Source organism: Puntigrus tetrazona, chromosome 9 (genome assembly GCF_018831695.1).
Source record: "Puntigrus tetrazona isolate hp1 chromosome 9, ASM1883169v1, whole genome shotgun sequence".
Classification (NCBI taxonomy): Eukaryota; Metazoa; Chordata; class Actinopteri; order Cypriniformes; family Cyprinidae; genus Puntigrus; species Puntigrus tetrazona.
The window spans coordinates 3731967-3743158 of record NC_056707.1 but is presented as its reverse complement, the minus strand read 5'-3'; the positions used below and the strand labels follow the sequence as shown (position 1 = coordinate 3743158).

Here is an 11192-nt window from a genome sequence, read left to right as displayed (position 1 = left end):
GTTCGGCTGTGGCCGTGGGCAGCCGTACATCTCGCAGCTACATTTATACTTCTGTATACACACTATATTTTAAAAAGTAATTTTGTAGACAACGTCTTTGTTATTTACTGCAAACATTATACGTTTGCACGAGTTTGAAACCCACCTTCTCGCGATCGGAAATTTGCCTAAAAAATTATGAAGCCATTGTTATATCTACATATAAATTCCAGTTACGCCTAAACCGAAGTAAAACGTACCCAAATAAACCTCAGGCGTTGCACACTGGTATTTGAGGAAATAAAGGCAGTGTTAGAAACGACGTCCGGTTCGCCAGGCTCATCCGAGGCTCCTAAAACTCTCTCCTCTCCCTTTCTCCTTCATAAACTTTAATTTTCCAGCACGAGAAGCGAAAGAAAAAGCACAGGACACCGCTCGTGTAATGTACCTTGCTGAACAGAGAACCCGGTTTATTATTACCATTCAGCTCCATCCACAGATAATAATAATACAAAGCAGATTCACAAGTTGCATTTTTTTGTCTTTTACAGCAGCTGTTTAATCACACCCCCAAACATTCCTTCCTACACGCCTCCTAAATAGCCACAAACGTCTAATATAACTCTGGTTTGGCCTCACGTCCCTTTGATTTGGTGTGAAGACTGGCCCCGAGGAGTCGTGTTCTTACAATACAAAAGCAGAACATACTCACCTTCGTTTTTTTAAAATGACAAGAGAGGAAAAAGAAAAAAAAAATGGGTTCATACCACGTCATTGAGACAAAAGGGCAGACACGGCAGACAACGAGCCCCTCGATAGCCACCTGACTACAGAAATGATCTCTCGCTTGCCGGGGGAAAACACAACAGCGTGTGTATCACTGTATAAAAACGTACAGTGGCTTTATTGACATACATTCCATATTGTTTACATCTGCGAGGAGGCACACCCAGTATTGCACTTCATTAAAAGTTCTGGCTCGAAACATAACCCAGAATTATCAAACGAAACTGAAGTGTAGAGTAGCAACGTCGGAATACACGTATGAAGGGTTACTGTCATTATATACAAGATTAGATAAATCGTACACTATTTTCCTCCGGCGTCACTTCCTAAAGTCCTCTTATAGCATCCGAATCTTTAGCCGTCAAACCGCGATGCACTCCGAAGCGAAGGAATACTGTACAGGATTACCAAAACAAAGTCAGTTTACATACAACGATAGAATCTTAAATTTGTACTGGAGAAGCGGAGGCCGCGGCCCATCCTCGTGGTCTCGGGTCCCGAACTCCTCCGAGCGCCGTTACGCTTTCAGTGGTCGGGAGGTGTGCAACGTTTATACAAGCCGCAGGGTTACAACGGCTGCATGCAAACACGTCACAACGGAATTTTTTTTGTTCTTTTTTTTTCGTTCTTCCGCGTCTAAAGAGGGGGAGGACGCAGCCTGGAGGCCCATCGCGGCCCTCTCAGGACGGGACGTCCGGTGTATCTGCTCTCAGGCCACGCTGAAGAGGGAGTCTATATATATATATTTAGAGGGCGATCGCTGGCGTTTAGAAGGTATGGGCATTTCTACACACGCCGCAGCCCAGAGCGAACTCCTCTCCGGTGGGAGGATGCACCACATGCAGGGGACACTCGCTTCCTTCTAACTGCTTTCCTTTTGGTCCTGCGGGGGAAGAAAGAAAGTGGAGTCAACATGTCGGCTTAAGACGTTTCAATCGTAGAACAAAAACCTGATTCGGCGAGACGAACGATACGAGTTTCAGACAATGGTAATGTTTTTTTATTTTAAGCGTTGTACCAGCAGGACAGTGAGGCAGCTCTTCTTTTGGGACGCTGGTCATCCTCTGGAAATCATCGTGACAGGCGTTGCAAAAATGCGTCGTCCCAAAGCAGAAGAACACAGCCACCGAGCAACAATAACGACATTTATACTCCAGGAAATCTGTCCCGTGTTTGGAGCACATCTGCAACAAAAAGGAGGAGGTGTAAACAAACTGATTCCAAAGAAGCACATTCCTCGCAACCACTCGGATTCGCTCCTACAAATAAATCACAAGAAAGCATTAATTAGGGGTAAATGTGTTTATCTGTTATGAAAATATAAAAGCTAATTATATATATATATATATATATATATATATATATATATATATATATATATATTTATATATAATATTTAGGAATATTTAAAAATAGGAAAATACATGCATTTATATTAATAATTATTAAAGAACTGATCATTTATTATTTTTAGTGTGAAATGCATGTGCTTAAATGATTTTATGAGATTCACCCATGAACTTGAAAAACCATTAAGCTGATTGAAAACAGATGTGCTGATAAACTCAAAAGCAGCCAAGTCCGAGCCATTGTATCACACTGATCTCTCAAGTAAATATTTAAATTCGTAAAACTAAATCATCTGGATGTGCAGACCTCACCGATGTTAATAAGGAACAATCCCTGGATGCAGTACAACCGAGCGCCCCGGAAGCTTGCATCACCCTGGTTTTTGATCGGTTATTATTGCAGTTAACCAGTAAACAAACGTTTGATCCTTACGCGACGCGTCTGAAGCCTACACGCATACACCAGAAGTCCGAAGTTAAAGTTGGGCTATAAACAAACTGCACCGGGGTCACCAAGCTGTCGCCAAGCTTCAGAAAACTCTTTCAGTCAAACTCAATATTTTATTGTGTAGAATGAAACTTGACGATATTGTTTTTAACCGCAAGTCTTACTTCGGGCGTTCGACCGTAAGCTAAAAACCACGGCTTTGGGGTTTTCTGACTCATTTCTGCAGCCGTACATTGTTAAAAACGGAGTCCTAAAGCATGCAAGCACGTGAAACGTGTCCCACTGACCTGTGCTCTGGACACATCTGAGCAAGCGCCACAGATGAGTTCACGGGGGTCGTAGTCATCACCTTGTCCTGCCTCGGCATCACAGCGAGCTTCTCCCCCAAAATAGGCCTGGATGAGTCAGGAGTCACACCGTTAGCACAACAGCTGGAGAAATGGCTTCATCACGGCAGTATGTCATCTGAACAGATTACGATGTGCTTGTTCTTCTAAATCTCATTTCATGCTGGCAAACAGCGAACAGCTCTAGCTCTGCGCGAGCGGGCTGCGTTTAATGGTTTTTGTCAACCGTGTTTTTCCCTTCTATTCATAGCAAACAAAGACACCTTTAAAGGCACAGCTCATTCAAACCCAACCGAGACAAGAAAGGCCGTTTAAAACCACTGCAGGTTTGAGGACAACGCACTAAACTCAACAGTTGTGAAGATCGAACCTTTTTGCACTTGTAGCAGACGTAGTAAGCGTATCTGTTCATGGCAAATCCGGCGGGGTTGTTGTAGAATCGAGCTCCTGACATTGTGATGGCCTCACTCTTGTGTAGACCTTCGTACTCCAGCCTCATCAAAGCCTTTCTCCTCACGTCCTCGTACAGCTCTTTGATGGGGTCCAGCAGGTCTTTTAGGACAGAGTGGTTTATTTTGTTCTTGAAAGAAACGCAGGGAAAGACACAGATGAAATGTTAGGTACCATCTAGTTAGAGGAACAAAGAAAGAGTTCAGACTGGCTTGGGTTCATGAAGTAAAAAATAATTGCTTTCTAGATGAATTTAGTTAATCAGGGTTGCACAATTTAGGTGAAAAACTAAGAGATTTTTGCAATATATATTTTTTTTAATTACAATTTAAAATGTGATTTATTTCACGTATGCCTTTTTTGTACAATGGCTATTTTTTTAATTATGAAATATTAATTATTTTTTTGTTATTTCACTATGGTTACAATTACTATGAATACATTGTAAGATGAAACAATTACTATTGTTCCACTATTATTTAATCAAGTAAAAATTCAAGTTAAGAAAAACTAATATTTTAAATTACAATACCAATATTTATGCCTTAATTCCTCTTTTGTTGACAACAGCCATTCTCAGTCTGGGTTTGTGCACGCTGCGTTCCCAAATTAATTCATTTTTACTAAGACTCTGAAAACACTGGATCATGAGCTGCTCATGTGTAAATGATCACGGAGCCTTCCTTCGCTTTGACGCTGCACGTATGTCTAATTAAAATGAGACTAGATGCGACTTTTCATTCTCAACTCAGGCTGCCTTTTTAGCTCATTGTGAGTCCAGACCGTCTTCTTTACCTTGCAAATAGGGCAAGACATGAACCCGAAGGTTATCCTGGGTCCAAGCCAGCGGTTCTCCAGAACCCTTCTTGTACACTGAAGATGAAACACGTGACTGCAGTCCAGCTGCAAATAAACCAGGAAACAGTTACAGGCCGAAGTAGCTGGATATCCTCTATGTGCCGTCGCGCGGCGTGACGGTATGGTGCTGTACCTGGATTGCTGGGGCGGCAGACAGGGCCTCGGTGAAGCAAATCATACACATATCATCAGCGTCCTGTTTCAGACAGGCTGCGGTTTTGTCGCAACCGTGTAAACAGGGCAGACACAGCTCTTCGTTTTTGACCCCTCCGCACGGGTGACCGCACGGATGAGTCTTACTGCAGGCCAGCTTTGCATACTCCTGCGCAAGTGTTACAAAACACACATGGGTACGAGATCGCAGGGAAACAAAAGAAGCAAAAAAGATGGCATTTTGAGGGAATACCTGACAGTCTTGGTCTGAACAAACGCTTCCTACGGCAGACAGCTCCGTGCCGTTCCTGGTGCCACAGAAGCGGCAGACGTCTGAACTGCTGGAGGCCGGTTTCCCTGAAATACAATAATGCCATTTAAGCAAACGACGGCAATAAAATAAAGCCACTAGCCGAAAATAGGACGTTTCACAGCTGTGGCCCAGCGGTTAGCGGTGGTTATGCAGGCTTCAGGGCAGAAGTGCCACAGATATTTAAATGCCTATTGTGAATTGCTCTGTTTTGTGAATCTGCTATTTAAAATTGTACGTACATTTCATAATATAAAGTTCCAGGCTTACGTAGTTTGTGACCTGTAGCTGTATTTAGTCTCAGAGGCGAGTTCGGTTGACCGTGTGGGATTCATAATCATCAAACCAAAAAATAAAAACAGCAATGGAAGCTGTAACGTAACGGTGTTCTCATGTCTTTATATAGCATTTGATTTGATAGCCGGCAGGCATAACTGCTCTGACTGAGAACTTAACATGCTTTTACTGGCAATGTCACGACACGTGTATCGTACGCTTCATGGCTATTTTCCAAATCAAAGTGATCATCCTTATCCCCTTGTTAGTGGAGATTGAGTGAGATTGAAATGCACTCGTCAAAGGGAGCAACGTATTTTCCTTATTATCTTCAGCTGGGACGTCACACTTGCCATTCTTCTCTTTACATTATGAAACATTATTACAGGAAGAGGAAGTCACCTGTGTGCTCACGGAACTCCACCATGGCCTTCATGGTCTTAGAGTCGGCCAGCGCCATGAGCCAAAAGAGTTTGGTTCTACCACAGCCTTCATGAAGGTCCACCTTAATGGCCTCCTCCTCCTCCTTAAACACCTGCACACAGCATTAAATGCATTATGAGAAACCTAAAATGGTACCATATTTTTTTTTCATAAGCAACTATTATATGAACTGTCCCCCGTGAGCATTTAGTGTAATGTCGATGACCGGGTGAGTGTTCAGGGTCACCTGTCTCTGGTGGGTCCGTGTGCGCCGGTGGAGATGAAGGAAGCGGTCGCAGTCGGTGCAAAGGTTTCCACAAGCATTACACAGAATGATGGCTGCCGTCTCACCGTCATCGTGGTTATCACACATGGGCTGGGTGAAGAAGTAAAGAGCTTATTCTCAGCAAGGAGGACTAAATGTACTATTGCTCTGATTGTGTTTCGTAGCACCCTATGAGGCCCAGTGTGCCATACCATCTGCTTCTGCTGGCCGTCTTTGCCCATCCAGCGTCCTGAAGACAGTCGGTCCACGTGGTCCTGATCCAGCACGCACAGAGAGGCCAAGGCGAGCCACAGCTGAAGAGAGGAAGTAGAACCATTTCCAAATTACATTTCAGGTTTTCTATGACAGCCCTGTTCATATTCATCTAGATAATAAAAGCAACCAAGTGATAATGCTTTTAGTTGCGCTGCTGACCCGTATCAGACCACATGACTGGTAAACTCACCCCTGATCCTCCAGCTGAAGGATCCTGAGTAATACTGACCTAGTTGGCAAACGTTCAGTTGTGACAGATGAGGTGTGTGTAGCGAGTCGTACCCGAGTGGTGGCGATGCAGCGCACTGGACAGCGATGCTCCTCTTCCATCTTAGTGAGCGCAATGATGGTCTCCGCTATAGCGTTCTTAGTCACCCTGGACCAGGCATCCGAGAGGTGGCCCTGTGGGAGAAAGACACCATGTGACTACTCCTGTAAACGCATTAAAATGCATCTGCAGAAGACAAAGTTAAGCAGTGCAAGATTATACATCATTTCACTCATAAACATGCAGCTGAACAGCAATTTTACTGTTAAAACAAATACGGTGTCTGGTATTATATGCGCCATTATTACTCACAGCAGCCATGTCTTTGACCAGTTTAATGATAATCTCAGCGATCTGAGGAGGAGTGGAGCCCTTCATCCACCAGTGACTGATTCCACGCCGTATGTAGCTGCACAAACAGGCAAAAATATAAAAAACATTATTAAATACACATCTGTAAAATGTTTAGACCCTTAATAAGATCATTTGAACCCTACGTTTTAAGTAACAGCCATGAATCTTGAAAAGATTTCAAAAAAGTAATTTCAAAAGTGTCTAATGTTTCTAATAACATTAGAATAATACACATTATACATTTTGTGAAGATAAAATTTCAAAACATGGGTGAAAAAAATGTTACATTGCCCTTCAGTGTGACAGATTTAGGCATTTAGGCAAAAAAAAAAATCAACACTTATTCTGATCTGTACTCAAAGTAATATGATATGTTCATATTATGTTTAAAATATTTTCTTTTAATAAAAATTATTTAGCATTGTGAAGCTGCATTGTGATCCTTAAATGAAATAATTCTTTAAAATAAATAATAGTTCTAAATACACCTATACACACTCATACAGTATATATTGAAAATGTATATACATGTATATTTTTATATATGAATACATTTAATATACAAGCATAACATTTTTCTTAAATATATACATATATTTGTATTTATATATATACATAATACACACAGTACACACGCTTTATGTAAACAAAAACGTATTTTGCATGTGATTATTTGCGATTACGATTCTTACGATTTTAATAATTTGAAAACACTAAAATGTGTGTATCAGATTTACTGTACTTATTGAAATAACAAAAAGCAGTATGGAAATTGTATAATTTGTCAAAATCTTCAAAAACTGAAATCAGTTTTTAAGTATTATTAACGCATGTAAAAATAGCTCTGGCTCAGAAGAAGATGAGAATCATATCATGTTTGTGGCAGTGATTAAAGGATAATGCAAGGATAATGACAACGCAAAAAACAAAATGCAGATTAAAAAAAAAAGTAACAAGCTAGAGCAAAGACGACATTATTTTTAGAATCCACTGCCCAAAGTTTGCAAAAAGTAGACCTATTGGATTTCATTCAGCAAATATGAAACAAGCACGCGTATGATACGGCACCTCGAGTTGAAGATCATGGGCAGGGTGACTGTAGTGACTCCTTTGCCTGCAGCCATGCCAGCCGTGCCGACTATAGTGGTGCCCTTCGCCTTGAGCTGCACAGTGAGGGCCTTGGCGATGCAGCCCAGGAACATATCTAAAATGCCCAGCTTGGTCCAGTCGCTCTTCTCGGTGGAGTGGATGATGTCACTGATGTCTGCTGGTGGCAGCGCCTTCACGCCGATGACGCTGGCCAGGCGCATGGGCGTGACCTCAGGAAGAACGCGTCTGAGCAGAGACGTCACCTGCGGGGTGAGAACAGAGCTGCATCACAAGTCCTGATTCTAGAAAGCTGAGTCGAAGACTAGCGGTTCGGATGCATTCACAAACCTGTCTCTGGACCCGCGGCGAGGCGGTGTGAAGGAGGGAGAAGAGGTCCTGCAGTAAGGTGAGCTGCTGGGCCAGGTACTGCCGCCCAACATTAGATCCACTCAAGGCCAGCACCATAGACAACAGCTCAAAGCAGTAGGCGTCAGAAGAGGCGTCGTCGTCGCTGGGCTGAGAGTTCGCATTCTCTTTGCTGGAAATGGCGTGTTCCCATTCCTCCCGCACTCGGGTGGCCTCCATACGGATGGCCTGGACGATATGGGCACACACCTGAGGAGGAAACAGTCAGTACTCTTCCTCACATTAACAGCACAGGAGTCTAATGTCAAGCACCACTGTTTATGGCTCCCAACGCTCTACCAGATCCCAAATGATGCTGAAATAGGACTGAAAATCATAATCTTAAATTTCTCAAACAAATATCAGGCGCTCTGACAGTGATTATTAATGAGTGATTTTTTCAAACGTATAAGCCTAAAAGATGGCTCATAAATGGCCCTTGAGATGTGATTATACATTTATATTCAATTATAGATTTATATTCAGCCTTTCTTTCTATCACTTTTTAGGCAGCTGCCTTGTTTTTAGAGAAGTAGTTGATGGTCTTACCTGTTTCTGAAGGTTGGTCAGTTTGCTCCTGCTGAAAATAATGCCAACCATGTGCTCCTTCAAGTCCGCATCAGATGGAGCCTGAAGATGAAATATTTGTGACATAATTGAATGACTTTATCTTGCGCTTCAGCACTTGGTATGGTTGCAACAAGCCATTAAACATAACAGATGCTGGTGCTGACCTTGTCTTCACCCTCAGGTGAGGAGAGCAGGTTCTTTTCTTCTTGTTCCGGTGTTGGTTCTGCATCCCCACAAATTAGTTTTCCAAACACCTACACAAACACATAAATAAGTCTTCATATCTGTGAATGAATGTTGCATGGCGGTACCAAAAGTGAGCTGTTAAAGGTTTTTGGCTTCACCTGTGAAGTAATGAGGCGGAAGACACGCAGAGTCTCAGCCTCGCAGTTCTTCTGCTGAGCTACACTGGCTGATATCTGCCCTGCAATCTTGATGCTCTCGCCCTCCTTCCAGCCAAGCACCTTGACCTGCCGGACCCGAAGCGTGTTCTCAGGACCCTTAAGCTCGATCTTGATCACGTGGTGGTCTCCTCCAGGCAGCTCACTGGTCACCCAGCCCATGTGTCTCGAGTCTAAGTCAATCTGAGACAACAAAAAGTCCAAACAGACCTTTTTCAAACTGACTTCATATGCAGAAGTGTAGATCAGCAGAGGACGTGTTGACAGAAATTAGACGAAATGTAAAAAGGTTCACAGATAATCTCTGTCATTTAAGTCCCACCTGTTTGATTCTGCAGAGATCCTCCACAGCTTTCCCACAAAGGAATATCATTGACGTGACTTTATTCTGACAAAACACAAAGCACAAAGGGGTTTTAATATACTGACTGGAAAGGAACACAAAAAAACTTAAAGAACAATAGTTTGCAAACTCACTCCAATGTCTCGAGAGTTGTCGACGTGGACAGAAACGTATGACGCATTGATGCCTTTGACACAGCTGATAGTGATGCTCTTTGTTTTGTTTTTATCTTCATCTCCAGACTCCCAGAACGTCTCAGTGGAGCCATCAGTCAGGCTGCCAATCATGGCTGGTCGGCTGGACGTTTTAATGTCTACCACGCTGGTCAGATCTTTCAGACAGGTCACCACACAAAGTTCCTGCAAAACATGTAAAACACCTCAATTGCGATTTAAGCTAATTTAGATTAGATTAAAAATCTGCCTAATAAATAAATCTAAAAAGGCAAGAGGAAAGAAAGTTGAAACAATGCTGGAAAAGAAAATTTTCCCACCTGACTAATTGCTTCATATCCCGACTGTACGCTGATGTTAAAACTCTCCTCACTGTCCCCATCATCCGATTTAGACAGGATGTTGTTGATGTGGTGAAATACGTTACTCTGGTGCAGGAACTGATGATCTGATTGTTTGAATTTAAGACTCCAACACCTAATGAAATAGCCAAACAAATACTAGATTTGTACATTTATGAAGACAATGTCATCACTATTTTATCAATAATTTAAAGGAGCTTGCAAATGGTGTCTTCTAAACAGGCAAAAGCTACCTGAGGGCCATCTGCTGAAGTGAGCTTCCACTGGGAAGTGACATCATGAGGTCAGAGATGGTCTGGAGCAGACGGTGGAAGGTGTGGGGCAGCGGGTGAGCCGCCTCTCCCGCGATGAGAATGTCAGACAGGGGGTGCTCACACACACCTAAATCCTTCTCCTGTGAGGACAAGAGGAAAAGCGTCCCGTTTCAGAAAAACCTCTGCTAATCTTGAGTGAATAGTGATTTCTTAATACACCATTAGCGGGCCACACCTGTTCAAGGTTCTCCTTGTTCCCTTTGTTCTCTTCATCCTCCTCTTCTTCCGTCTCGAAGGGAGACGGAGTCAGAGACGCCACAAAGTGCCACAGGATATCATGGAGGGAGGTGGTCTGGGTAACATTACACAGTAGCCAATTAAAAGCCTGAAAAGGAAATGCAGAACAAAAGGTTTGTTAAGAGTTCCCAGAACTTCTGACTAAACTTTTCTAGTCAATTGTGATAACTGGATAAGGATTTTTATTAATACAATGACTGCATTATACAATTTAGGACAGGAAGAAGAGTAATGGAACTCAGCAGAAGGCCAGAGATAATGTCGCTGACCTCCATGGCAAACACCCTGCAGGCTGATTTGCGGAGCGCGTGCTTCATAGCCACCTCCAGGCCCTCCAGGTCATGATGCTGGATAACAAATGCCAGCACAGGCCACTGGAAGTTCCTTTCACCCTTGCTGAGGGAGCCGTGGGCCGAGATCAGTCGAGACAGCTCAGGAGAAGGGTGGCGAAGTAGAGATGACCCAACTTCTGTAGAGACCACCAGAAATTAACTCACATTTAAAACACTTAACCTAGCATCACAATACCAATATTTTAGCAGTGAACAAACAAAACTTATATTTTAAAATACAGTTTTAATATTTACAAATCAAATAAAAGTGGCATCTAGCATTTCTGGTCAACTGTCATTTTTCCTGAATGCAAAGTTTAAAATTTATTTATTCCAAACTCTGCTATGATGATTTGAGGATTGAAACATTGCTAGAAGGCAAATATTGCTATGCATCATTATATAGGTGCATACAAGCCATTTT

The 11192-nt window shown here is 42.6% G+C and overlaps 1 protein-coding gene across 22 annotated transcripts in view; it reads right to left on the bottom strand.

The window, feature by feature from the left end:
* Positions 1-419: 419 nt before the first annotated feature.
* Positions 420-11192, bottom strand: part of mycbp2 (MYC binding protein 2) — a 72178-nt gene continuing 61405 nt past the window's right edge. For 20 of the 22 annotated variants that reach the window (XM_043248433.1, XM_043248434.1, XM_043248439.1 and 17 more), the window contains 23 exons: positions 10706-10905; positions 10375-10524; positions 10119-10279; positions 9844-10000; positions 9485-9709; positions 9330-9395; positions 8951-9190; positions 8771-8860; positions 8586-8666; positions 7980-8246; positions 7611-7894; positions 6501-6597; positions 6203-6322; positions 5857-5958; positions 5627-5755; positions 5359-5491; positions 4624-4727; positions 4351-4539; positions 4155-4262; positions 3280-3489; positions 2850-2957; positions 1784-1949; positions 420-1648 (listed from right to left, as the gene is read on the bottom strand). In XM_043248433.1, coding sequence (XP_043104368.1) covers positions 1533-1648; positions 1784-1949; positions 2850-2957; positions 3280-3489; positions 4155-4262; positions 4351-4539; positions 4624-4727; positions 5359-5491; positions 5627-5755; positions 5857-5958; positions 6203-6322; positions 6501-6597; positions 7611-7894; positions 7980-8246; positions 8586-8666; positions 8771-8860; positions 8951-9190; positions 9330-9395; positions 9485-9709; positions 9844-10000; positions 10119-10279; positions 10375-10524; positions 10706-10905 — 3503 coding nt within the window. In that variant the 3' untranslated portion in view covers positions 420-1532. The remainder of the gene's footprint in view (positions 1649-1783; positions 1950-2849; positions 2958-3279; positions 3490-4154; positions 4263-4350; positions 4540-4623; positions 4728-5358; positions 5492-5626; positions 5756-5856; positions 5959-6202; positions 6323-6500; positions 6598-7610; positions 7895-7979; positions 8247-8585; positions 8667-8770; positions 8861-8950; positions 9191-9329; positions 9396-9484; positions 9710-9843; positions 10001-10118; positions 10280-10374; positions 10525-10705; positions 10906-11192) is intronic. The other 2 variants (XM_043248435.1, XM_043248444.1) reach the window with 1 other exon arrangement.